The 26905-nt window shown below is 43.9% G+C and overlaps 1 protein-coding gene across 2 annotated transcripts in view; it reads right to left on the reverse strand.

The window, feature by feature from the left end:
* Positions 1–1188: 1188 nt before the first annotated feature.
* SAP30BP (SAP30 binding protein) overlaps positions 1189–26905 on the reverse strand; it is a 31729-nt gene continuing 6012 nt past the window's right edge. For both annotated transcript variants that reach the window (XM_021541666.3, XM_021541665.3), the window contains 8 exons: positions 16974–17016; positions 10931–11019; positions 8450–8541; positions 7937–7997; positions 7373–7424; positions 6924–6982; positions 5661–5745; positions 1189–5008 (listed from right to left, as the gene is read on the reverse strand). In XM_021541666.3, coding sequence (XP_021397341.1) covers positions 4827–5008; positions 5661–5745; positions 6924–6982; positions 7373–7424; positions 7937–7997; positions 8450–8541; positions 10931–11019; positions 16974–17016 — 663 coding nt within the window. In that variant the 3' untranslated portion in view covers positions 1189–4826. The remainder of the gene's footprint in view (positions 5009–5660; positions 5746–6923; positions 6983–7372; positions 7425–7936; positions 7998–8449; positions 8542–10930; positions 11020–16973; positions 17017–26905) is intronic.

Genomic DNA, 26905 nt, shown 5'->3' on the forward strand with positions numbered 1-26905 from the left:
CCCACCTCCCACTGCTGCAATTTCCCTCTTCGAGGTAAGCGATGCTGCCACTGCAGTTGAAAAAGCCAATTTAGGCTTCAAGAAGCATTGTGATAAAAAACCCAGTTATTTTAGTGATGGATCCCTAACAGGAATCCTGAAGCCAACCAGAAAAGCTCATGAGCACCCACCTTCCACAATACTCGGTGTCCTGACTTTCCAGGTGTCCTCCTTTCTCCATCTGAGCTGGAGAACGTTTATGTTGCCCCCTGTAAAGGATCTCTGGTGTCACCTGCAGACCCTGACAGCCCCAGGGCTTCCTGACACCCTCTGCCTGCCCTTCATCCCTGCAGCATTGAGCAGCAAGGAGGAACCAGCTCCCTTCTGCCTTTCCAGCTGTGAGAGAAGCCCAGTTGCTCCCTCTGGGTGCTGCCAGAAGAGCTCAAGATACCAATTTTGCACCTTTTTTTTTTGAAACACATCCCCCCAGCACCTAAAAGAGCCCAAGCCCACAGAACATGAGTTTTCCCAGAAGTGTAATTGGGCTGCTTTTACATTTGCAGGGCTGATAAAGGCACATTTTCCAATACAAAGGCAAGTTCACCACCAAATTTTTAGGGCAAAAAATCAGAGAGGTATTAGAATTTTTCTGTAAATACTTATGAGAATATAAAAGGTTTTAACTTCATCTTGGATTAAAAAAAAAAAATTAAAAGGTTGTTTAATGAGTTATCTTTCAGGCAACTTCTCCAAATTACTTCCACCAGGGAAGAACACCAGGTGAACTCAAGTTCTTGCCTTGGATCCATACCTTGCTCTCCCTGCCTGCTGGATCAGGCTTTTGTCACACAAATTTGCTGTTTTTAAGAACAGAGAGCAGGGACTTCAGAGGCAGGGCGAGCAGATTTCAGTGCAGATGGCTCCACCACAGCTCACAGCCACATCTGTGATGAATCTCGCATTTATAAATCAGCGATTCTGCGGTGGCAATGTGGCCTAGAAATTTTTGCCCTAGGAGGAAAAACATGTCGTTTTATAGTTCACATGAAATTATTGCTCTCTCTGCTGACTACCAGTCCGAGTGCCAATTACTGATAATTACAAGTGATTGCAGGGTTAATTATTTTCTTCTCTTTTTTAATGCCATGCCAGCTTGCAACAGAGCCTTTCTTCTTTCTGTCCTGCCACCACAGCATGCCTGGAGACAGCTTTGGGGTTTTTTCTAGGTCTTTATTGCACAGTTACAGCCAAAATCCTGCTGGTTGGAGCACATCCATCTCCTTTTTAAATTCTGTAACAACACACATTACTAAAAGAAAAATAAAACACTTAATACCATCACTGCCCTGTACACTGTAGTGACAATATCCTGCTATGTGGCTTGAATAAAAGGAATATGTAATAATGTATTATTAATGTACATTTAATTTATTGCACTAAATGATGCTTAATGTAATTCCCTGTTCAATTAAAAATGCCAGATGAAATCCTGCCATATTTTCTCCATCAGCTTTTCTCCCAAGGCAGTATTATCTACACATGCCCCCTGTTTTCCAGTAGATGTTCCTTGTCATGAACATGTTCCTAAAGGAAAATCACTCTGATGAACATCCTCGATGAACATTTGCCTCTGGGACAGACTGGCAGCAAGAGGGAAGTGGGAACACCAGAGGGAAACATCAGTAAAGGATCCAGGATACAGCCTCAGCCTGGGGGACAATCCTGTCACCCATTTGGGGACAGCAGGGCGTCCCAGGGGTCCCTCAGCTCCTCACCCACCTGCCAGAGGCTGAGCACACACTGATGTCTTCCATGCAAAACCTTTTTCAGAGCTCTGCTGTTTACCAGCAACACGGAGCACAAGCCCCAGCCAAAGAAAAAACTTCAAATAAACAAAGACCAACTATTGGAAGTCATTGGTGTCCATGGTTCTCGCTTAGAACAAAAGGAAGGAAGTGGAATATAAACAGTCAGAGGAACAGCAGTGCAAGGCTCAGAGGTGAAAAACTTCTCCTGCAGGAATGTGGTGAGGTAAATGTTCCTCCCAAAGGGAAGAGGAGACTTTGGTGGAACTTTATTGCCCTTTCAGGCAGTCTTGAGCCTCCCCAGCAATTTATTTATCTGAACATTTAACATCAGAGAGTCTTGTGGAGCCCTGCTGAGAAGATCTATATTTCTCATTCCCACTCTGGAGATATTCCAGAACTGTCTGGACACAACCCTGTGCCAAGTGCTCCAGGAAAAACTGCTTGAGCAGGGAGACTGGGCCACTGCAGTCCCTCCCAGCCTCACCCATCCTGTGATTCCCTGCAGGTACCAACTCTGGGCTCTCCTGGGCTCACACCATTCCCCCAGAATGAGCAGCTCGTACCCTTTGAAGACTCTCTGGGCAAATTACAAAGCCCACCTGTTTGAGGGGCTTCACAGGAGCTAATTTCTCCCCTGCAATGGAGAAGAGCTGGAAAGGAGCTCATGCAGCTGTTGGCTGCAGCCACCACCTCCCTCACTGCTGGAGCTGTCATCAGCAAAGCCCTGGCATGGCCCAAAGCCTTGGCAAGGAAGACTCTTGCTTTCCTTTTTGTTCATCTCAGTGCATAACTCCCCTAAACAAGACAGTGCAGCAGCAATCCAACTAAAACATAGCTTCAGGTGCTCCCATTCCACGGTTTGAGGTGGGGCTGGCAAGGGCTGCCCTCCCCACCTGCTCCCTCGGCCCAGCGAGACAGAAAATAAAAGCCAGTCCTGAACACACAAAATCCCTTCCCACACCAGCATCAAAGCAGGGCAGATCTCTAAAGCACAACAAGCAAATAGGAGAGAAAATCAACACCTCCGGGCATGGAGGTGGAAGAAAAGACTTCAGAAGAGAGAGGGAGAGCAGAACCAACTCTGCCAAGGATGACTTCATTACTGCAGCTCTCCTGCCTCTGCTGGGGCAGAGACACAGACTTGAACGTGGAGTTTCAGCTAAGACAAAGCTCCTCCAGCTATGAGACACCCCTGCTTAGGAAGGAGATAGGCAGGGAGAAGCCCTGTGGTGTTCAAGGAGCAGAGACTGCAATTCTTGGACTATGGCATGATGAAAATGGGGCTGGTTTTACTCTCCTGGCTATGGTTAGTATCACTTTGGAAGGAGAGGTAGAAATGAGTATCTACAACTTTCAGTCACAAGTGCAGCCTGAGCAGTCACTGTTGCAGCAGCATGAGGAACTTTTTCTCTGTGTCAGCTCTGAGTTTGCCTCGGGACACACTGGGGCAGCAGGGCCCAGCTGAAGTCCTTGAGGGCTGTTTAGCACCCAGGCACTGACAGCTCAGCAGGTCACTGAGCCCTCAGCTGGACTCACACAGCCAGAGCTCCAAGCAAACCAGTCCCAACTCCTGACTGGGGGCTTCAGGCCATGTTCCCAGGCTAGGAAGGATCCGTTTCCCTCAGGACATCACCCTTGTGTGCCTGATGTTCCCTCCAGCTCCTCTGACTGGCCACAGCCCAGTGCGAGTCATCAACCTGTCCAATCCCATTTTCAGAGCTGGGAAAAAGGCATTTCCCTCAGAACTGCAGTTTCTAACCTGAGTATCCATCTATTACCTCTGATACAACATGCAGGACAAACAAGAGCACTGAGTTATTGGCTGAAATTTTGTTATACAGGGTATCAACCTGTTATTTCTACCTTAAGTCTCCATAAATGCAAAGTCTTGATGAGGAGTGACACAAGCTACATAAAAAACTGAAAGGAAAAAAAGAAAAACCAACCCCAAGCCACTGAATTCCCAGAATCTTACACTTTTGCTGATCTGGCAACCATCTCTCCTATCACTGCTTTATACACTAAGACAAAGAGGCTCTGGGTAGAAATTTAACTAAAGAAATGCAGACACATCAATGACACCAGGGGCTTTTTAAAAAGACTCTTTGATTTTTATACAACAAAATTTTCAACTGAAAATAACTTTTCACAACAGTGGAGCAAGCAGTAACTGCCATGTGTGCATTCACAGAACATCACAAGCTAAGACAAGGATGGACAACATCACAAACAGGATCAGACACTCTCCTCTACTTCTGTCCAACCTCATTCCATGGCAATGGAAGTGTTTTCTGCACAGGTCTTTGCAAGTGAGTTCACAAATCAAACCTCTACAGCTTGAGGGTTCTGCATAGAAATCTCCATCCCTGTGAGATGGTAACAGGATGTTCCAGCACAGTTTCCTCAAGAGTTCCACAGTTTCACATGTGGTCACTAAGATCTACACAGAGAGCACAGGGTACAGGTGTCAGTGCTAGAACAAAGAGTGAGCTCACACTCACTGATGCAGTTTGCTTCAAGTGTCTGCTACACATCTGGACGTGGACACTGAGTGGTTGTCTCTGCTTCAACTCCCTCAGAGCTGAGCTGATTCTGCAGGGAGGCACCTACACAGGCTGCAGGCAGCCCTGGAGCACCACCTGGAACACACAGGGGTAACACTGACAGTCTTTCACTGCTTGCCCTTTTAATTTATTTTCTTTTTCCCCCCTAAACCAAACTTGCAAGTAGGTAAGACCTCAATGCAGTAATTAATAAGCAATCTTTTATAAGCTGACTCCAGATGCCACCTTCCTCCAGCACAACACAGGTAGCCTGGTTCTTCCCCCAGCAAGCAAAGGCAGAGGCATGGTGGTCAGAGGTCCATTCCTGGGGGCACAGAGCTGGCATCCTGCTTCTGCCCCCAGCCTTCCAAAGGGGAACTGTAGGCTGCTTCAAAGAATCTTGTCATCTTTTACCAAAGGAGAAATCCACCCTTCCCTTCCAAGGACAATGGCTTCAGTGACAAACAAGTCCAAAACTCCAGGCCCAGCACAGCAGTCACTGCTTGGCCTTTTTTACAATGGTGCCCACAGCTGAGATCACTGTGGTTTTGGAGCCACTGGCACTGGTTGTCACTGTGACAACACCTGGCAGTGTTGCAGTGGTGGTGAGGATGGTGGGCTGAGCTATCGTTGTTACAGGGATGGCAGAGTCCCACTTGCTCTTCCTCTTCTGGGCATCTGTGAATTTGATTAAAGCAAGCACATAAGGATTAGCATTAGAGGTCATCAATCCCTTCCTAACACCCTGTCATGTCAACCCTTAATATCCCACTGCTTGACTAAGACAGCTTCCTTACACTAATTTCAGGATACACTGGCAGTAAATAGTGAGGAGGAAAGACAACTTTTCTATTGGGGTACCAGGACTCTAGACTTGAACTCCAGCAAAAGGGGAGACAGGAGCACTCCCTGCCCCAAAGCAGATTTAATTTCAACAGAGCACATGTATCCCACTTGCTCAGCTACAGGCACTGGACACACTCATCAGCCTCCAGTGGTTTTTGTCCCTTCCCTGCAGTTTCCAAGGCAGGAGAATAATTTCCAAAGTTTCCAAATCTCAAAATCTATCAGTTCCAGGAATACTCTACAACCACAGACAGCAGCAGGCTTCTTGACCCACTAATAAGTCTCTTCACTACCCCATCTGGCCCCAGTCTTCCATTCCAGGATAGCCATGGACTACAGGGACTAGAGGAAAGCTAGTCCATCTCCCCTCAGCAGAAACTCTCCCTTGCATTATCTACAGGATCATTAAGGAGCCTGCAGGCTTCAGGAAGCACTAATCCCAGCATTATGCAGCTTAAGGGATACATTCACAGCTATTCTTTACCTCCCACAGTGGTGCTGGATGTCGTGGTGGTTGTGGAAGCAGCACTTGTTGTAGTACCCTTTTTAGTGCCAGTCACAAATTCAATCTGGGAGAGATGCACAGGAGAAAAAGATTAAAAAAAATGAATTGTTATGATACACAGCCTTTTTTAACCCACTGCACCTCTCTAAGTTTTTTTAGAACAGCTTTAGTGTGATGTAAGACATTGGACTGGCCTCTGAGATGCCCATCATGTGGGGAAGGAAGACATAGACCTCAGGCCATGAGAATTAAGGATTAATTAAGCTGCAACCCAGCTCCTAAGCCTGATACAATAAAAATGTGTTTGTCTACTGGTACAAGCACAAGATTTGAGACAGCTCAGACAGGAGAGATCCTGGTCATTTACCTCTATATTTATACAGTTAGAAGCTCATATTCATTTTCCTGTAAGGAACATGCAAGGCAAGTCCCTGCTTGTAGAATTTATGGTGGCTGCACCACAGCAGGAAACCTGGCAACAAGAGCTCCAACAGCACTGCAGCCTCAGAACTGCAGATCTGGGCAAGGGCATGATCAGATACCTGGGTTACTGTGCAAAAAAAACAAAACAAGCAGCAAGACACAGCATGCACTGCACAAAAAACCCTCCATGTACTGGAGATGGAAGGAGCCTTCTGCAGCTTAGGTGGCAAATCTCTAACATTAAACATGTTCTAATGCCAATCACTTAAAAGAAACACAGGACAGGAATGAAATATCTTCCAAAGCCTGTGTTCTTTTTGGGGCATATCTAAGAATAACTGTGCTTGTCACAAAATGCACAAAGTTAAAATAGGCCCAGTTTTTCTGGAAATTGGATGCAACAAGTTAATACCACGGAGAACAGAAAGCAGGTATTGTCTCCCACTGAGACATGGTGAGGAAATTAAGCTTTAACTAGGCTAGGCACCAGGCAAAATGTCATAAATTAAGGAAAAAGCTGTTCTTTATTCATTATCTTGCCTGTATCTGACTTACTGAATGCCATTTCTAGAGCTCTGGTTTAAAAATACTGACAAAACAACAGGAAATCCAGTGGAACAAACAACCTATAAATGGACCTATAAGGAAGGGCAAATAACTTGATCTGTGAAGTATGGGTAAAGACATGCAAGAAGAAAGGAGAGATCTGGGATAAAACAAGCAGTTTTAGCACAGAAATAGCAAAGCAACAGAATGAAATTCAGCAGGGAAAGGAACAAAAGCCTTGCACCTGCATCTCTTTAGGTTTTGAGCAGGTACCTTTGTGCGTTCCTTCTTGGCCTTCTCCAGTTTGTCCATCTCGATCTTCTGGGCTTTAGCTGAGAAAGAGCAGAAGATGGGAAGCACTAAGAACAGTAAAATTCAACAGTTCTCATTCACAAATTCCCATGATAAAAAAAATAGATTCAAATTCTAGATAGAAAAATTAAACTGCCATGAAAGCAACTGCTGCTTTTTAATCAAAACACTGCAGCACTAATTTAATGATTTTAGAGATGAAAACATCACAGAACCAATTTAAATTAAAAGCCTTTCCAAACTGATGAAGCATCAATAACATTCAGGCACATCCAACCAGAATGGAGTCATTAAAGAGCAGCATGTGATGACTTCTCATTTATACATAAAGTGAAAACTCCAGTGCAGTTAATTAAGTACAAAACACAAAGACCTAAGCTAGGACAAAGAAAAAGACTTCCTGGAATTACCTAGTGCCTCGTAATATGAATCCTCTGACCAGCCATGAGGATCAAACATGTCCTGAAAAAAAAGAAATAAATCAGATTAGAGCTATTCCCACAGAAACACAAAACCCAGTGCAAAAATGTTTTACGTATTTCTGCTCTCTGATGATAATCAGAGGTGACAATGACAATCATCACTGATTTCTTCCTGTATCCCAGTGACACAAAGGTCCCATCAGACCTTCTTTTATGGGACTTTTATGTTCTGTTGTGAATGAAGAAACAGCTTTGAAGAAAAAAGGATGCTGGGGTAAGTCATGCATTTTTCTGTTACTCAGATTTTTCCCCCCTCAAGGAGTTCCATTCAGAGCTCCACACTTCAGCAGTTTTTGTGCAGAATCACTGTAGCAAAGGTTGAGGCACTGAGGCTCAGTGCTACACCAAAATGTTCACTTCACTGCAGAGGCTCAGACTGAGGTTGCCTTACAAGAGTCTAAGCAAGCAGGCTGAAGAAAGCTTGAGGTGAGACTTTACATTTCTGTGTTACCTTTACCCACTCCTTTTCCAGTCAAAAGTGCTGCCCCTCACCTTTGGATAATTGGTTCCGAGTTCATCAATGGAACAAAACTGGATCAGCTTTTCATAGATGCTGCAAAGGAAAAGCAAGAGGTCAGAACGGAACCAGGGAGGTAGAAGGGAACAGAAGTGTTTCAGATGTGCCAACAGAGAGAGGCTGTCACCTCTTCACACTAGTGGAATGAGAACCTGGGAAGCTACACCTGCTATGATGGATGTGGCACCCTATTATTCACAGTATTTCCTATTCCCCAAAACATCTCCCAGCTCCCAGAACAGTCACATCTTCTAAAGTACTTCATCTCAGGCCTTCACATTTAAAATTGAATAAACACACCAACTTCCAGCTGCTGCTTCCCCAAACACAAAGAAGAATTTTACTGTTTCAGCCACAAAATTGAGAAAGACAATTTGTAAGCAGTAGTCCTTCCTGTTCAGGATCCTTCTGTGACAACTCCAACAAAGAAAAAAAAGCTTCAAATTTGCTCTGTAGTGCTGTGGTCACATGAAAAGATGGTGGCTCACCTGGGATTGCGAAATTCCTTTTTCCTCTGGATGATGTAGTTCATATCCATGCCCTCTTTCACTTTCCTCTCATACAGCTTTTGAATTTTATCCTACAGGAGAAAGATTATAGGGTGAGCCAGGATGAAAAGGAGCAGCACACCAGCTGATTACTGTGGAAAGAAGCCAACTGAACCAGTGACCTCCTTGAACAGAGCTAGGATTTCACCTTTACACCAGGGCCAGGCTGCTTAAGAGACACTTCTTCCTTGAATGTCTGAAGTACCTTCATGAACTGTCTGTTTGGTAAAGAAATTCTCTTTGCACTTACTGAAGGCTTTAGTGATTAAAGATCTACATACAAGGCACAGACTCCTCTTTCCCAGTCTGTTCTTTCCCTTTACAGCCATGACACAGAAATCCAGAGGTTCTCCCACAACTCCCAACACCCACCTGCAGCCTCAGGTGAGCACCTGAGAAACAGCAGCTGGGCTACACTGCCCACAGGGCAAAGTTCCTGCTCATCTGTTAGCCAGGCAGAGCCAGAGCCAAGTTCTGCTGGAGAACTCAATCCAGTGTGATCATCAGGTATTGCTGGGGCTGCCCACTGCAGCCAAATGCTCTCAGGGACAATGTGCTCATAAATCCCTGCTTTGGTACCAGTCAGATGGAATCAGCTTCTCTTTGCACATCTCCCACAAGGCACAGGCCCATGCCAAAGGCAACTTAACTGACCCAGGTTGCACATTTCAAGCAGTCTACTCTCCAAAAGGCTAAAAGATTTAATATCAAACATGATTGTTTTCCTTCCTCAGTAAGGTGGATGAAAGTACATAAAAGTATTCCTACTCTGGTGATGGTAAAGGGACAGCAGGGGCAGGAGCTTTCAGATCAGGGAGTTAAGTGGCACTGTTAAAATATCTTCAGTAATTTGCATTATCTTTTATTTATGATAGAAATTTCTCATGTACAAGAGGCACATAAAACAAGACCAGAGCTGGGGCTTCAGTCTTTCAGGATGGGAGAAGCTGAGTCAATTTTCCTTTGTTGCTTCTGGATAAGTCACTTCATGTCTCCCTCCCTGGACAGTCAAACACAGAGCTGACTATTGTCTGAGGGCTTGCTGCAGCCTGAATAAAGGAGGATTGTTAAGAGCTGATATGAAACTCAACGACCTTAAAAAAACTTCTATAAGATAAATTTTCATCAGGTTGTCACAAAATCAGCAAGAGGAAATGACACTATCTCCATGTCCAGCGACACGTTGTGAGGTTTGAAGGAACAAACTGCAAAAAGGTGAATCTGGGGAGTAGAAATGATTGAATAGGTATTCCCTTTTAACCCCTCCCCATGGAGTAGCAATGAAGTTCCCAAAGCCCAAAGATGGGCAACTAGTCAGTCAACTTTATAATAAGAAATCCTCCCTTTGGCAGAGTTCAAAATACAGTTTATCAGAGGAAAAAATTGACAAAAGAGCAAACTACCAAGTGAAAGGCCCAGAATGTTTTGCATTTCTAAGGAACAATCCCATCTCCTTGCTCAAAGTGCTCTAAGATGTGGTTTGACCTGCCAACAGAGGACAAGTTCCCCTTTGATGTAACACACTAAACTTCTGTCAAAGGGGAAAAATTCTGCTTTACTCTGTCTACTCCATCAAGTTCTGTGCATTCCTCAGGTCTAACACACTCCAGTTCATTGATGTCAGAACAGTAAAATCCTCCTGCAGCACTAGAGGAGGTTTGGGTGTGCCCAGGTATGGTGTGTGGAGAGGAAAGCATCATCTGGATGGTGAGGCACTCTGAATCACCACTGCATGTTAGGGGCAGCTTTATAGAGCAGTCCAGGAGTGATTCTTTACTTGTATTTCTGCTGGGAAGAAAACCAGAGTTAAAAGTCAAGCGTGTGTTAGGAGACAGCAGTCCCTGCTCTTTCATTTGCACTCCATGAGGAGAACACAGAAGTTTATTGCAAACTTGGTCACTGCTGTTATTTGGGTGTGCACCAGAGAAAACATGTGTTTGTGTTCTTTTGTTGCCTCTAAGCTATCAGCCTTCTCTCTCAATGTTTACCATCCAGAGACATGTAGGTGGAAAAGGAATCCAGGCACTGCTGCCTCAACTATTCCAGTTTAGGGGATTTTGGGCCCGTAGAGAAAAACAATTTGTTCTTTGCCAGGCAGCTGAATTTGCTGAGGTAAGAGGAAAGCAGCCCTGACACTAAACATTGCTTCTGTGTCACTGCTGGGATCAAGACCTGTTTTAAAGCATAAGTAACCCACAGAGGGTGGAAAGCAGCTTAAAGCTACTTTGAAATTCCTAAACTAGAACTGCTGTAAAGCCTAAAGCATTAACACAATGCATTCATAAACTCAGTGTGGTAAAACCCAGCTTTAATGCTGGAGCTTTGCCTTGTGCAAAATTACTGAGCAGGGTTCCTAAATATGCCCTGAACTACAAATATTAAAAAAAAAAAAAAAAAAAAAAAAAGTGGAGTTATACCAACCTGCAATTGGTTAGAACATCTGCCAGGAGGCTCAGGAGGGATTTTGATCTCATCTGGAGACATGTTCCGCACTCTCTCTGAAAAAGAAGCTGGAGAGAGCAAAGTGGGATGAGTTCTGGCACTACTGATGGGCATTTCAGCCATACAAGTCATTAAATTTGTTTTATGTCAGCACTACTCCCTCACTGGGAACCCAGGGCAAAGGTGATGAGAATGCTGACAACTGGTACTTGTGGTGTTTTCAAGGAGCTGAGCAAGAAGCAAGTAAAGAATCTGAAGGTTGGGTTATTAGAAGAGGGGATGTGGTGCTTGCTTTATTGATACCTACACTCTTGGAGAGAGAATGGGACTGTGCATGTGGAGGAACACAGGATCCATTTTATGCAGTCTGGTTCTTTGCCATTTTGGAGGAGATAATCACTTGGTGAATATTTAGTTCAGGACATACCTGGATGAACCAAAATGGCTCAAGGAGAAAACAACACTCCCCAAGGCTGTCAAGAGTTAACCACAAGAAATTACATTTCATCCTTTAGTTAACACTTCCTTAACAGGCACTTTGATCTTTGCTTACAGAGACAGACTATTGCTAGAAAGAACAACTCATCCTGCAGGACTGGGAACAGCCCAGTCCAGATTGCCAAATTTCCACAGCTGTTTGTACTGGGATATACTACTAAAGTACCTGACTGCCCTATAAAGATTAGTTCACAGTTATCAGCAAAAGAATCAGCCACATTTCCCTCCATTGCTTGCTACTTTCCCACTATTATGGGAAAACCCAGGCAGTTCTCTGGCCAAGCCTTGGAGCAGAGCTTTGTGCCCCATTTAAGCAGCTGGGATTGTTTTCAAGCATAATTTGTCCAGGGAACACATCCCAGAATTGCTCCGTAGTGGATAAGAGACCTGAGAGCAGCACACAAGTCACATCCACCAAGTTTTTCCCATGTGCAGCTCCTCAGTTACACACTGCTCAGTAAAGCTGCCTGAGCTACAATTCCAGCACCCAGAGTTCAGCTCCTCTGGATAAAGGCCAGGAGGGCCCAAAGGCAGACAGGGCTGTTGGAACCCTGGGGAGCTAAGGCTACAGATAAACAACCCCACACATGATCAGTGCTGCTACAGTTTCCATGTCCTTTGTAAAAATGTGAAGCAGTAAGGACAATATCCTTTGGAGAGGAAAAGCTGGCAGGCGACCACTCATTCTGTTTGATCAAGATGTTGCTGAGGGTGAAATTCTTCAGCAGTTGCCAGTAACGAACAAAAAGTGTCCTTTGGCATTTTCCAAGTGGGAGCCTTTATGGAAGGAGGAAAGCTTGCCAGAATCCCCAAAGAAAGGCAGGCAAAGGGAGCTCCCTGACAACAAGGCACACATTTGTTACAGGTTACAGCTGCTGGTGGGATGGGAAGGCCTCTGGGTTAATTAGAGCTTCAGGAAACCCAGAAAGACAGTGGCAAAGACACAGAAGTGTGGGTAATACAGCACACAAGGCTTGCTGGGAAAGGTAAAAGCTGATTAGTGGCTTAAGAGGTTCACAGCAGAAGCATTAAAAAAAGACCATTAAATCCAGATTTCATAAGGAAAGAAAGCACCTGTGTAAAAAAAAAACAAACAAAATCAAGCCTAGTTCCACATTAGACATCCCACAGGCTCCCTTGTCTTTGCAGGTGAGCCACAGAGAACAAAACATTTATGAAAAGGGAATTTATGCTCATATAAACTCAGGAACTCTGGGCAGGACTCTATTTTACCAGCAAAAAAAGTCAAAGTCATAAGAATATCTTCAGCAATCCATCCCAAGCCCCCTTGAAAAGGAAATAATTTTGGAAGCATAACAAGAGCTCCCAATGAGACAATATATTTTGATGCATGACTTTTCAGGTTTGGTGCTCATCTCTTTTGTTTGAGCCTTGTGAAAATAATCCTTTATCAGCATTATGGGGGAAAACATCTTTTAATGGTTTACAATGAGCTGGAACTGAAGAATCTTTGCATCCTGCAATCCCACCAGAGCTGGAGGCAGCTGAACACTGCCAGCAGCAAGGCAGGACATGCACCTCATAAACTGAGCACAAACTTGCAGCATTACTCAGTTATTTCATCACTTCGCAGCCAGACTGAGGTGCCACATCATTGGGAAGAACAAGGTGAGTTTAAGGTGGAGTTTAACCCCTTTGGGCTTATTTACAGTAAGGAAGTACAAATTATCCATGCCCTCCAGCAGTCCTCAAACTTGCTCCCCACACAGCCAGAATGGCTGATTCCACAGCATCTTCCCACCAGATCTTTCCCTAGAGGAAGGGGCAGCTGGGGTTATAATCCTGGCACTTGCATGTATGCCCATATGCTCCTGTATAAAACATTTTGTGTTTTCCAAGTCCCAAGGGCAACTTTCCACCATCTCTACAGCAATAACTGCAGATGAACAGCTCACAACAAGGTGTGTCCTCACAGGATACATCCAACTGCTCTGTGCATCCTGTTATTCCTGTCAAGACCAAAGTTTTACTTTGACATGAGTCACAGGTAGTGACACTGGCTTCAGGCCCTAATTTGCCCTGTGCTTTGCAGGCTCACAGCCCAGAGATCTCCAAGTGTGGACCTCAGGAAGTGGCTGTTGGCACAATTAATCACTCCAGGCACACCCAGATTCTGGCTCACAGTAAGTAAATATCTTCCCCAATCAGATTCTCAGTCCTGACAAAGAACTAAGGCTGTGAAGCAGATCCCATGAGTCAGATGGGGATGCAAGAAAGCAGAGGCCACTGCCCCTGAAAGCTTCCTGCTGCTAAAGGACACTGCTGCTGGTGCTTAGTCTGTGCATTCTCCTTCCACAAGCTGACCTAAAAATTAAAACCTTCATCAGCACAAGCAATGGGTGTTTGTAGCTTTTTGGGCAGTCAGCACATGCACTGTGGTAAAGGAGAGCCACTCCTCTGCACAGGCAAGTAACTTGCAAAGACTCAGCATTTCAGCAGTCAGTGAAGGATATTTCACTGATGTCAAGGATTTGCTCTTGGTAAGGAACTAAAACTAATAAATGGAAATGCTGCATTTAATGTGCTTCAGTTTGAGATAGACCTATACCAAATAGAAGAAGACAATCTGCAAAGCAGGAGACAAAGTGGCACAGTGCAAACTGTGAGCACCACTTCCAGAATGAAATGACTGCTCTCAGTCCAAAGGCTGTGCTGGAGACATTGTCAGAGAGCACACAGGAATTTTGTTTCCTGCAGATGGGTAGGAATGTTTTCCTAGTGCAGAGAAAACCAAAAGAACAGAGAGCACAGGAGCTGGCTGTACAGGACAGACATGGTATGGATTGTGGCTCTTGGATTAACACTGCTCCCAGGTGGGATGAAGAACTCCTGTCCCTTTCAGGGGTCACATATATGCTGTGTTTGAAGCAGCCACAAGGGATTAGAGGCAGGTTCAGGTGCCAGTTTCTTTCTAAAGGTCACACTATATAAAAAAAACAAGGAAAGGGTCAGAGCAACAAGGATCAGAGCAACAAGGGCTTCCCCTGGAGACATGCAAACCGGTGGTGCCTGCTCTCTAAACTGCATTCCCTGGCACTCTAGTCAAGGCTGCTTGGCAAAAACCAGGGTGTGGGGGGGGTTCTGATTTCCTGGCACCAGAGCAGCCAAATCAGAGGGAAGAACTGGAGACAACAACATGCCAGTGAGTCACCCAACCATGGAAGGACACCAGGTCCCTTTCTGCTCTGTGGGCTGAGAAATGCAGAGGGAGACCTGCAACTCAGCCATACTTTCTGCTCTTATGAACACTGACTTTGTGCTTAGATATCCCAAGGGCTGGAGAGAACATTTCTTAAAATCCAAAAGGTAAACAACCATGCAAAGAACTTCAGGGCAAAAAAACTCTACATCTTAAAAGTATTCTTTTGCAGAGCTGCAGGAAACAGCAAATGCAGTGTTGTGGCAGCACTATGAACACTTCAGAGTGGTACAAAAAGCCCAAAATGACAATGCTGATGTAGAAATCTATGAAAATAAGTTTTGCACATATTTCCTTCTCTACCACGGAGCTGAAGCCTTCCCTCTCATTCTGTCAGCCATTGGTTATGTGACCACTACTTTGGCAGAAGTCAGGACAACTGTCCTTTTCCCAGCAGCTCATCCCTGTTTTCTTTGTGCCAACTCCAGTGCTCACCTGGCATGCTCTAAGCACATCAGGGAATGGATCCAGCTGGAAGCCTCACAGGGGAAAAAAATAAAAAAGAAAGAAACAACAAAAAAAGAGCAGTGAAGATGGATCCCAGCTGGCCCCCACTCCCAGAGCTGCTCCAACATTATTGTGCATCCGGGGAGGTAAAACACAAACAGTGCTTTTGGCAGGAGCCTACATTTATTTAATACTTAAGCAACTGCACAATCACAGACTTTAATAAAAGTGATGCTGAAAAATGTAGGGTTATCTCCTGAGAAGGGCAGGCCTGTACTCTTTTAATGGAAAAAGCAGTTGTGGAAAACTGTCCAAGGAGGACCTTGATTTCCATAGACTGATAGGCAAAACTTGAGATGTCCAGATTGGAGCAGTTACTCACTTTCTGTCAGAAAAACTCACACCTTTTTCCATTAAAGACATTTAACTGTGAAAGCCCAAGTTTCCAGAAAGGGAGTGGTTCTTACATTACTCCAACTGTAAGTCTCTTGCTACAGTTCCTTTTCAACTAGATAAGATATGGTCTAATGGAACAGACCTACAGAATCCAGCATGGCAAGTATGCTGGCCTCTAATAACCTGGTTCTGCACAACAGCCACACTGCTGTTGGGAAAGGATATTAAAGATAAGATTGCAGAGACCTCAGTCCAGGTCTCAGATTCTCCAACACTGCTCACCCATGAGCTGTGACACTACCAAGTACTCCCTGTGCTGCTTTTAAAGCCATGTGCAAGTCTTGGTGAGACAAAGAAATCCAGTCTGGGCAGTCACTGTGGGGAAAGGAGACTACCAGAATTGTAACCTGAGCCTTACACCTTCAGTAAGAAAGGACTTTCCACTACATTGCTTCACAACTGCACAGCTTCACCCATATTTTCTGTTCAATACAGAGGAAAAGAGCAGTTGGCTTCCAGAGATTTTGGGGTACTTTTTAGCTGTTGTCTCATCCATGCTTCCAGGGTGCATTTTGAGGAGGATGAGTAGACTGGAGAAAGATTTCTGTTGTATTTGATGATGAGATTTGTTGAAGCAGTTTTGCCCTCTAAAGGCAGAAAATCCAATAGAGCAGTTGCAAAGTCTGGGCAGGCCAACTAAAAAGGACTTATAAATCCCAGACTTCAGTGATGGCTGCTGTAGGAGTCACAGCTGAGCACCTGAGTATTTACCATCTTAATTTACACTTACCACATTTTATGGCTGAAATATAAAACTGATTTAAGAGATGAAGCAACTTCCAAACTCATTACTTTTTAATTATATTATTACATGATACCACACAACTGCAGGAGTCATCTCAGGAAGAGAGAATCAGTTCAAGACAGTCAGAAATGCAATATAAAATGCAGTTTCTGTGCAGCTCCGAAGAGAACAAGCAGAGGATTGTATTTCAAGCTGACAACTCTGGACTTTCCAAATCTAATAGTGGTGCAATGAATAAATGAGATGTCACAAAAATCAAGTTTTAGTAACTATTAGAAAACACAGAGTACTATGTCAGCACAGCAGCTGCAAATCTGTAAATGGCTCACATTTAAATGGGGATACTTTTAGTGAGTTTTGGAAGCCACAGAACAAAGTCATCACTCTTGGTTCCATTGGCTCTGTCTAGACAAAGCTACACTTGGTTTTAAGCTTATCTAGAAAAACACCAACACTGCCCTTTACATACATGTTTTAAACATGAAATTATTTTCATAATTTTAGGTATGAAGCCTTTCTCCCAGAAGAAAAGTTCACTGAAAATATTAAGCAGTAATTGAAATTACAGCATTGCCAGGGCAGAGGGAAGATGCTTTTTACTTATAAGGTCTAGCTTGAATAAAAACCTGTGAATAAATACTTTTGAGTGAACTTACCAACTAGCTCCTGAGGATCTCTTTTCTCCACTTCTGAGAATTCCTGCAACAAAGGAGGAAGAAACAGATTTTAGTCAAGTTTACCTCCAACCTAAAAAGCTACACTGTTAATTTAGAAATGTACAACTTTTTTCTGAGACAAGAGAATAAAAATTAAGAATGAAATCCAATTTATTAGGTAAGAGGACAATGTCCAGACCCATGAAAGTCAAAGTCTAATAGGATGCTCCATTTCTTTGCGAAGCTAAATTTAATGAAAGAATTAAGGCTTTGTTTCACCAGCTCTTGGACACTGAACTCATTTGGAATTCCAGAGAAACTGCTGTACACAAAGCCTTTCCTCAAAACAGATCAAGCCATAGATTCTTCATTTTTGGTGACTGGCCCTGGGCACCAAGCAGGAGTCAGTGTTTTAGAGCACAGTTAGGTGAACACAGGCTGGATCCAGCCCACAGGAGAATCCTTTAGTCCTGGGAATGCCAACCACAGACCCGTGCAGCTCCCAGTGCTGAGCAGGATCAGCCTGGTGCACTCCCCAGAGGAATGTGACAACAGCCCAGGTGCTCCCAGAGCTCAGGGACTTCAGGGCAGCTCCTGATCAGCCTCTCCAGGCTCTGGGAGGCTCCTGGAGCTCTGCAGAGTCCCAGGCTGCAGAGGTTTGCCAGATGTGTGTGTATGATGCTAAATTCATCTCTGCTTTGGCTGACAAACCCTCTGCAAACCAAACTGCCAGGGAGCGTGGTGGTGATGCAGATCCCGTGTTCCTATTTTAGAAGGGTGATCCCACTGGCAGTTCTCTGGCTGCTGCTTTCCAGGAGTGATACAGCCAACCTGCACTGGCTTGCAGTGCTCTGTTTGGAGATGGCCACACAGCTAATCCTTGCCTGGTTGAAGAAATCAAGGACACTTCATTTGCAGATGTTTGCAGCAGAGTGTGCTGAGCAGGAGGCTTTATGTAGGATAAGACAATCTTAAATATGGTTTCACCATACTGAGACCAACACCCAAATATTTTGGTGCTTCTGGGAGATCCCAGGAGAGTCACAAGCAATATCAAGTTCAGCACAAATAAAGTTTCTGAAACATTACCAGCTGTATCCCAACATTGCCCTCTTCCTCTGCCTCCCTCCTAAAGACCTTTTGTGACTCACTGGACTGTTCGTCCAAAATTCCTCAGTGCCTCCAAACACTGAAGCCATTCATTGAACCTGACACTAACAGAATGGTGCCTCCTTGCTGCTTGGTAACAGCTCCCTGACCCCCTCCTTTTCTCCATTTCCAGTCAGGTGAGAGGTGCATCAGGTGAGGAGAGAGCAGTGAGGTCACCAAGGCAGATGTGGGAATAGCTTGTGCCAAACTCACTCTGAAAATGACCCATTTTCAGAGAAGCCAAAGCCCTCTGGAAGCAGAAAAACACATTCTTTGTGTGGCACTAACTGCTACAGGGCATTTTTTTATAGCCATTCATGGAAAACACAAAAAAAAAGAAAAAAAAAAAAAAGGAAAGCGCTATTTCTGCATTAGTACACTTGGATCACAAAAATACAAGGCTAAAGCTATTTTAGAAAAAAAGCTATTTTACAAAAAGAAAGAAGTACACAGAGGAACACACATCTTCTCCCTGGCCAGCTGGCCCCAGGCCCCTCTGAGACGAGCTGAAGTGTCACAGCTCCAACCCCTCTGAGACAATGCCTTTGGTGTGTGCATCAACAGCTCTTCTCCCAGAGAAAAAATTAAATAGGAGCATGACATTTCAAAGCAAAAATTTATGCCAAAGCAGTAGCTCTCTCTGGTGAGGGCACTGGACAGGAATCCAGGGAATCCAGACTGCGTTCTCCACAAACCTACGTGGATGAGGAGTTCACAGACTGGGTTTCAGGTCACCACTGGAGAAGTGGGAGCAGTTCTGTGGTAACTCATAGGCTGTGAGGACAAATCCAGATGACCATGGGGGCTGGAGAAGCTCACGCAGCTGCAGATGCAAGGTAACATCTGTCCAGGCACATACAGTGACTCACCAGCTGTAAACACATGTGTCAGGAGGCTGATCATTCCCTTTCAGGGGGAAGGGAAGATGGGTAATTAAAACTATTTCTCACCTTGGTTTGAGACAACAAGCAAATGTTTGTAGAGGTGAAAGGAGGGATCTGCTTTAGCTCCAACCTTGACTAAACTACATCCTGCACTCTTATCTCTTGTAAATTTTAAGTGGAACTGAGGGGGAAGTGGAAGAGACAGGCTACCTCCCTGAGCACTTCTTGGTCCTTCCTCATACCCAGTTCTGCATTTATTATTCTATTAAGCTTCCCATCTCCTTCTGCTCACTTCTTACAAGAGAAATAATCCCCCAAAATAGCAATATTGCCAGGCAGGCACTTAAGCAACACAGTGGCACAGACAAATTCAGGTCATTAGACATGGGCTACGTGGCCCCAAAAAGGCTGCTCTCTTATTTGGACCACTAACAGCTCTGCAAGGGGCTGTGCTGCATTTCTGACTTGTCCAGAAGCTCATTTTCAAGTCTCTTGTATGCCTAGAGTTAGTACCAAGCATAAGTACACAGCTCTCAGGAAACATGAACTAATATACTGACAGAGAATCCGATGGCTAAACCCTCTCCTGCCATGTACCTTATATTAGACAAAGATCTCGGAAATGTCAGCTGCTCTATGAGCTTCCAGAACCATCAGTAAGTTTGCTTTAACCAGAATTTTCTTCTTTAATTTGTATCCTTTAAGTCTGTCCTGTTTATAACAGGCTAAATCAAGCCAGTGCTATCAGGCTCCACTGTTTTGCCCTGGCCCACACTTTCCCACCACAGCCACTCCAACAAGTCCAGTCCCCACATCCACAGGCCTCAGCCAAGACATCAGAGAGCCCAGAGCTACACCAAGCAAAAGCAAACACGTTCAGCCCTGGATTGCAGCCACACCTCACTGCCCAGGGACAGGAATTTTGCTTAGTGATGAGTTCCTTCATACCCCCACCCACTGCTCCATCCTGAACGGGCTGGAGACATCAACACAGCTTTTCATTAACTTGGGCTGCTTTCAAACCTCTGAAATGCCTTCAAAAAACAAATGGATGACCAACTTCTCCTCCAGTGCTTGTTCATATTTGCTTAGTTTGCTGTTGAAAACTCTGAGGCAAGCACCAACAACTTGACTAAAGTTTGGCAGATGAAAGGTTTGAGATGTCTTGTTCAAAGCTCTGAGTACCTACTGAAGATCCAGAACGTTCCAAAAACTTCCAGTGGAGCAATCACATGAGAAGGGTTCTACACTCCCTTAGGCTAATTTAAGTTTGAGACACATGATGAGTACAATGAACTGATTAGGAAAGACAGCATAAAAACAACAAATCTGCAGATCTTACCTAATACATTAAGTGGAATGAAATGGAGAATCACTAAGTGGAAAAATAAGGTACAATAAATACTGGAAAGTTGCTACTTTTTGGTTATGAAAGAGAAGAAATATTTATGCGTGGATGAGAGATTTCTAAAGGAATTCCAAAGCATTTAAACAATGGAAATTTGAAGGTAACTGAATTTTATATAGGGAAGTTACCTAAACCCACTTAGGAAAAGGTGATCTCTCTGCAGATTACATCACCAATACCCACTGTGTTATGTATAAGTATCTCACATGGAGCATAAAATCAAGCAGGTGAGTGGTTCCAGCAGGAGGGATTTTATGTCAAAACTCCCTATCAGAGTAAATATATGAAATTACTAGAGATTTCAAGCATCTCAGAGCTAAAGGCATCACTTAAAGAGTTAATTTTCATTTGAATTCTGAGGCCTTTCAAAATTAAGGCTAAGACTTTGCTAGTGACAACTGTACCATAGAGTTTTTACAAACCAAACCACTGAAAATCTGTACAGAAGCAACTCTAAATTCACTTATTGCTCAACTGAGTTAAAAAAAAAATGATAAACAAATAAGCAAACCCCAGTACTGTGCTACATCATGAACTCAGCAGGTTGATTTTCTGGCTGCCATCTACTCTGCAGCCTTGATCTCACAAGATCAATGGTTCAAGGGCCCAAAGCCAGACAGCCCCATTCCAACAGAGCCTCTGAAAGGAGTCAAGGGATGGATGCCATGGTGCTCCAGAGCCAAGCTGGAAGACTGGAAACACAAAAACAAGCACGAGGGAGACTCCTTCCCCCTCATCTGGAGCCTAATAAAGAACAGACTGAAGGGCACAAGCTGCTATGGACAAAGTATTTAAAAAACCCCAAACTGCACCTTTTCCATAGATGTCTGTGCTTCCAACAACAATTGTGCACATCAGCTCACTGACAGCAGCCAACAGTTATGCTGTTACTAATCCTGTTTGAGTATAGGAAAACGTTTTTCATTTTTTCCACTTTCCCAAGACAAATGGTTTTTTTCCAAGCCCTGGACAAGATGACTGCCTGCAAGAACTTGGCTCGTGAGTGCTGGTTCAGTTTTCATGTATCATCATCAGTTAAAGAGGAGTAAGATGAAGGGAATGTGTATACACACACATAAGGAAAGTGCTGCATTTTGCCTGGAGCTTTCACCTCACTGGGGTGAAATATAGACCATCTTTTCAGTCCTACAGTGTCTCCATCCAGTTACATAAAAAACAGTGTCTGCTCAAGCCCCAAGGAAAATAAAAACAACCCAACACAATCCTCACAGCATGGAACAGAGATTAAAGGAAGGAAGCAAAACAATATGAATCTGAGACTGATGAATTCCAGTTTGGACAGGCTTGCCCAGAACAGCTTTATTTAATAGAAAGAATGGACAGACTTAAAACAATGCTCACTAAATCCTTGCTGAAACAAGACCCATAAATCCAGCTCAATGCTCACATCTAACATAACTGCTGGCATTAACTGTCACCACAAGACACAAATTCAAGCAATTCTTGCAGAAGCAGGTGCACATGTCAGTGCAGGTGCACTTCAAGCTACCAGGAGAAATGGCTCAAGAGACAGGAGACACAAAACCAGATCGTGATGGCTTTAACAAAGATGTGAATTTTAAGAAATGGTGAAGTTAATGTCAGGTTTGCCACTGCTCAGTTGCATTCCCAGCCTTGCAGCCAACTGCAGCTTCATTCTTCCAGTGACTTCCAGGTAATATTAAAAGCAACTAGCTCAGACAGTACCTTCCCTCAACATTTTATTTTTTTTTCAGCAAGGCTCTTGTGTTGCAGAATTTCTTCTCTCTCCCAACTACTTCATGTGATTGTTTGCACATAAATTTAATGCCAATTTAAACTGTCAGCCACAAAATGTACAGACTAGTCACATCATTATCAAGCAGTATATTAGTTTGAAGATATTGCAGAGAATTTTTCAGTACAGTGCTTCTACCAGTAGCCAGGGGATCTGCTGCTGTAACAGCTGTTACAGTGGATTTCTTGAATCTGAGCAAGTGCCAGCAACATGTTTTTGTAATTTTCCCTCCTCTCTACAATTCTGTGTAGTCCCAAAACACAAACAGCCTCACTTGGCTGAGTATGATGGAAAGAAATAATAAATTAGCAGAAAGTGTTAGAAGAGCTGTCTAAGCCAATAGTGATGATGGCCTTGCCAGAGCAAACAGGTGAAAAGTCTACATCATGCAGGCAGCAGGAGAAAGCCCTGAACCCTGCCTCATGCTTTTTTTTCTCCCCTTTCTTTTCTTTTTTAAAAGAACATGGTAGCAATTATGTTCTTGTTTTTCCTCTACAGAGATCAGAAGTGCTCATGGGAACAGAAGACCAGAAATGTCTCACTTAATATTAAAAGTGCATGACATGATTTCATTTCTTGCTCCCCAGATCTGCCTGATGTTGGTGTGCTCCCAGGCTGAAGGCAGCAGCGTGCATGTCAAGTGCATTTAGAGTCTGGGGAAGAGAAAGCCAGGCAACAGGAGTACAATGCTTTTATTCCTCCTCCCTCCACCCTTTTTCTTTTCTTGTATTGTGAGAGGAGAATCCCAAGAGAAAGCTTGAAACAAGCACATTTCCTACAGCCATATCCTGTTTGCCAGCTCTGCTACATAGCTCCAGGCAAAGCGCCCAGTTCAGCATAAGAAATTTAACTAAGAAAAACCTGTAGGGACCATGATCTACATACCAGGAGAAATACAGCAGCTCAGAAATAAGCCACCATATGAAACCCTGATACATCCACCCTTCAGTGACACTTATATATAGGCTTTACAAATCTGTTTGGAGATAGTCACAGACAGAAAGGAAAGGAGGAACAAATCAAACAGTCAATTCCTGTGCATAGCTGAGACTGCCTTTTACTTTTCCAGCTAAATTACATCTAAAAATACACATTCATTAATGAAATGAAAAAAAAACCCACCCACTGAAAAAATCCCAACCAAGACCTGGCAAAACATTTCAGCGAGAAAGAGCTTTAGAAAAGAAGCATTCATAGCATAAAGCCTTTAAATAACTTCTTTGAAACTTGACTCCATTCACCTGACATATGCTATCTCAGTATTTGACAAAGATTATTTGTTAGGAGTAATTTCCAGTCAAGGAACTGTGTGCCAGAACTTTTGCTTTCCATGTGGAGGTACAATGAGTAACACCTGCTTCCCAGTGAAGCATGGTCCCAAAGCTACCCGATTCCCTTCACAGCCCAGGAGCACAACAGCTTCCAGCAGCCTGCCCCTGATCTACACAGCCCAAGAATTCTTTCAAGTCCTTTTTGCTTACTACAGTGAAAAAGAAATTCATTGGTGAAGAACCAGCAAGACATAACAAGGTTGGAGGTGTCAAGGTACTTCGATGATTTTATTTTTTATAGTTTGTTGCAGTGTAGAATCAAGTAGAAGGTGAAGGCGGGCTGTGAAAATTCTGAAGCCTCACAGCAGCAAAGGAAAAGCTCAGGAGACAAAATTAACTTCTTGCACAAGCCTTCTCCACTAGCACACAGTACTAAAAATTCTTCATGGTTTGGAGTAGAGGCAAGGTGTAATAGCAAGTATCCTCAGCGAGAAATTCACTCCTTCATGAATGGATCCCACGGAGTTTATCCAGATTTTGCTCCTTCTGTACCCAGAACAGGGCAGCTGGAAGGAGCTATTTTCAGCTATTTGCTGGTATTTGAGGCAATGTTCCATCTGTGCTGACTGCTCAGCTTCTCACTGTGACATGCACAGACCTGCACACTCAGAACACTGTTTGAGAACAGCAGCCAGAAATAATTGCAGCTACAGAGCCAGACTTGAAGAACTCAGAGCTTTATCAGGTGAAATATGCAAGGGGAAGCAGCTCCAGAAAGGACTTTTCTTCAAGTTTAAAGACAAACAGAACAAGCCTGGCTCTTCTTTGGAAGAAGGCAAGCCACACCTGTGTCAATAATCCCTGGTATTCAGTACTGCAGGGAGTGAAGAGTCTGCTGCAACATGTATGCCCGGCGGGGAGGAAGGAACAAGCATGTCCACGGACATGTCTCATCTTCCAAACAGCTCCAGAGCTGGATGGAAGCCAGGAGCTCTCCAGGAGGTATTCCAAGTTCAGAGCCCGACAAGGCTGTGATCTGTCTCCCTCTCAGACAGAGCTGGAGACAGGAGTACGTGTGGCAAGGGGCAAAATAATCCCAGTTGCCAAATGTTGTTTTGCTTCCTGCACGCAGACTGCCTGTGATATTCTCTGGCAATAACCAAGATTCGCCCAGATATCAGCTGGTATCAGCTGGTTTCATGTCTGGGCAGTGCAAAGACAGCATTTGCAGCTGAGTTACCTCTACTCCTCCCTAAACTCTCTGCAAAACTCTCTGGTTCTCTCTATAGAGCTCTGAAAAAGCATCTGTTAAACCTAAAACAAGGGAAAAACACACAGAGTTGGAAGCATTTTACACAATTATATTAAAAGGAAGCTAAAACACAGAAAACAAATCTGAGATTGCAGTGCTTATCACTGGCACCTTCAGGCAAAGGAATGAGTGAGGAAACAAACCACAGGAGTTCTAACCTTGACCCCAACCCTGGGAAATGCACAGTTCATGTTTGAAAGTGTTTACAGAGGTATGCTCACAGCCATGCATAATGCAAGGATATTAAGTTAAGCACAGAACATTTCCCAAACATACTTTTCCCCTTCTTTGGAGCAAAATAATTACACCTGAGATGAAAGCTAATGAGTAGGTTCAAGTATTTTTTGAGAACCTGGCTTGATGAATGTGTGCTGAATTCAGAAAAATTAATATGCCATATCAAAGTAAGAGTTAATTTCAAGGATTACATTACTGCACACACACCCATTTACTGGTTCTCAGCACTTACCACTTTTACTTTAAATCAAGATAATTTTGGTATTTAAACAAACAGGTCAATGGGTAGGCAAGATAAAAAAAACCACCGCAGTCAAAAGCCTCTAAGTATTAGTACACACCTACACATCATAACACAGTAGAATTACTTTACAGGTATGCTGGATCAATAAAAGCTAAACATAATAAAGAGCTGATGATTATCAAGAGGAGGTACTTAGACATGCTTAGAGGCACAGTATTCCTCTGAAAATCTGACAGCCTTCTGAGAGATCCCAGCTTGGCTGCCTCTCCATACAACACCTCGAGCAGGCAGAGGGGACCCTTAAAACAAAATGAGGAAACGAAAACATCAAAGTAGCCACCTGTTCTGAAAAACTGCTACCATGTGTCAGACATTCACCTGCCAAGGGAGTGGCAAATTTCTTAGCTTTCCTGCACTGGCTGGTCCTGAAACAACAATGAAGGCTCAAGAGTTAATGATTTCCCTCTGGGAAAACTCCAGGAGCCAAGCTGCAGGGCTGGGCTCTGTCCTTGATCAACACTTGCAACCTGTTATTCATCCAGCCCTCCAATATGAAGCACAGAACCCCTCAGGTGAGGCTTGGAGCACAAGGTCAATATTTTAAGGTTCATTTTTCATTTTCCAGCAGGGCTGGTCCATTTAGTGAGCTCTGAAAGCTCATATCTTGTTACTGCATCAAGACTGTAACCAGAGCCAGCTGCTGGCCAGAGCCCCAGCACCCTGTTAACCCTGTCCTTCCAAACTAACACAACACCACATTTCACACCTAAGCCCAAACCTCCTTTAGTTTGTACCCAGGGCTCTGTCAGCTGAGGAAAGGGCACAAAGAACTCATCCAGGCTGTGGATTTCACTCTTTCAGCATCACTGTTAAAGAACAGATTTTGTTGACTATTTCTTCTCCCTTCCAAGCAGAAGGTTTTGTTTCTAAAGTGGTTTTAAGGCAGATGCTTGTTTACAATTGGTGACTGCTCGGGTAAAAGGGATTGTGGCCATTCACAAACCTGTCCTGTGCCAGAGCCTGAACATCCATCCAGCTTTGATTTCTGGAAGAGCAGTTAGCTCTATCCAGATTTGAATCTCCAATTTCCCATGAATGCCTGAAGCACTACAAAATTCAGTTACAGGATGCAACTGAATAAATCTGAATATATCTGAATCTGTTGCTAAAAAAGAAGGATTCTGCTTTTTGCTGCAAGCACAGTGTGTTTCTGAAGAACTCACAGATGCTCAGTAACATTAATTCCATGGGCTAGAAGTCTGCTCTGGAAGAATGCATCTAGGTGACTGATGAGGCTTAAATATTCTCCTCTTCCTGGCACACCTTTCCTCCAAACAGGTGCATAAAAACTTCTCTATCTCGCCAAGCAGTGTTTGACATGACAATGTTAGAACTTGGAAAGCTTATTGTGGCTTGTTCCTTGCCAAAAAAATTAAAACCACAGGAAAGCTGAAGTCCCAACCAGCACTTTGTATTGGCTTCCCCTCCAGTGAGGAACCAGGGCTGAACAGCCAAAGGAGTGCCCCTTCATCAAAACCAACGAGGGCAGATTCCCTAGAATCAAGAGAAAAACCTGAAAAACAAATATCTTCCCAGTGGGGCTATCTGAGGCAGGCTCTAAATTCCACTCTCCCCATCATCTCTTTACGA

This window comes from Lonchura striata, chromosome 19 (assembly GCF_046129695.1).
Source record: "Lonchura striata isolate bLonStr1 chromosome 19, bLonStr1.mat, whole genome shotgun sequence".
NCBI classification, from domain to species: Eukaryota; Metazoa; Chordata; class Aves; order Passeriformes; family Estrildidae; genus Lonchura; species Lonchura striata.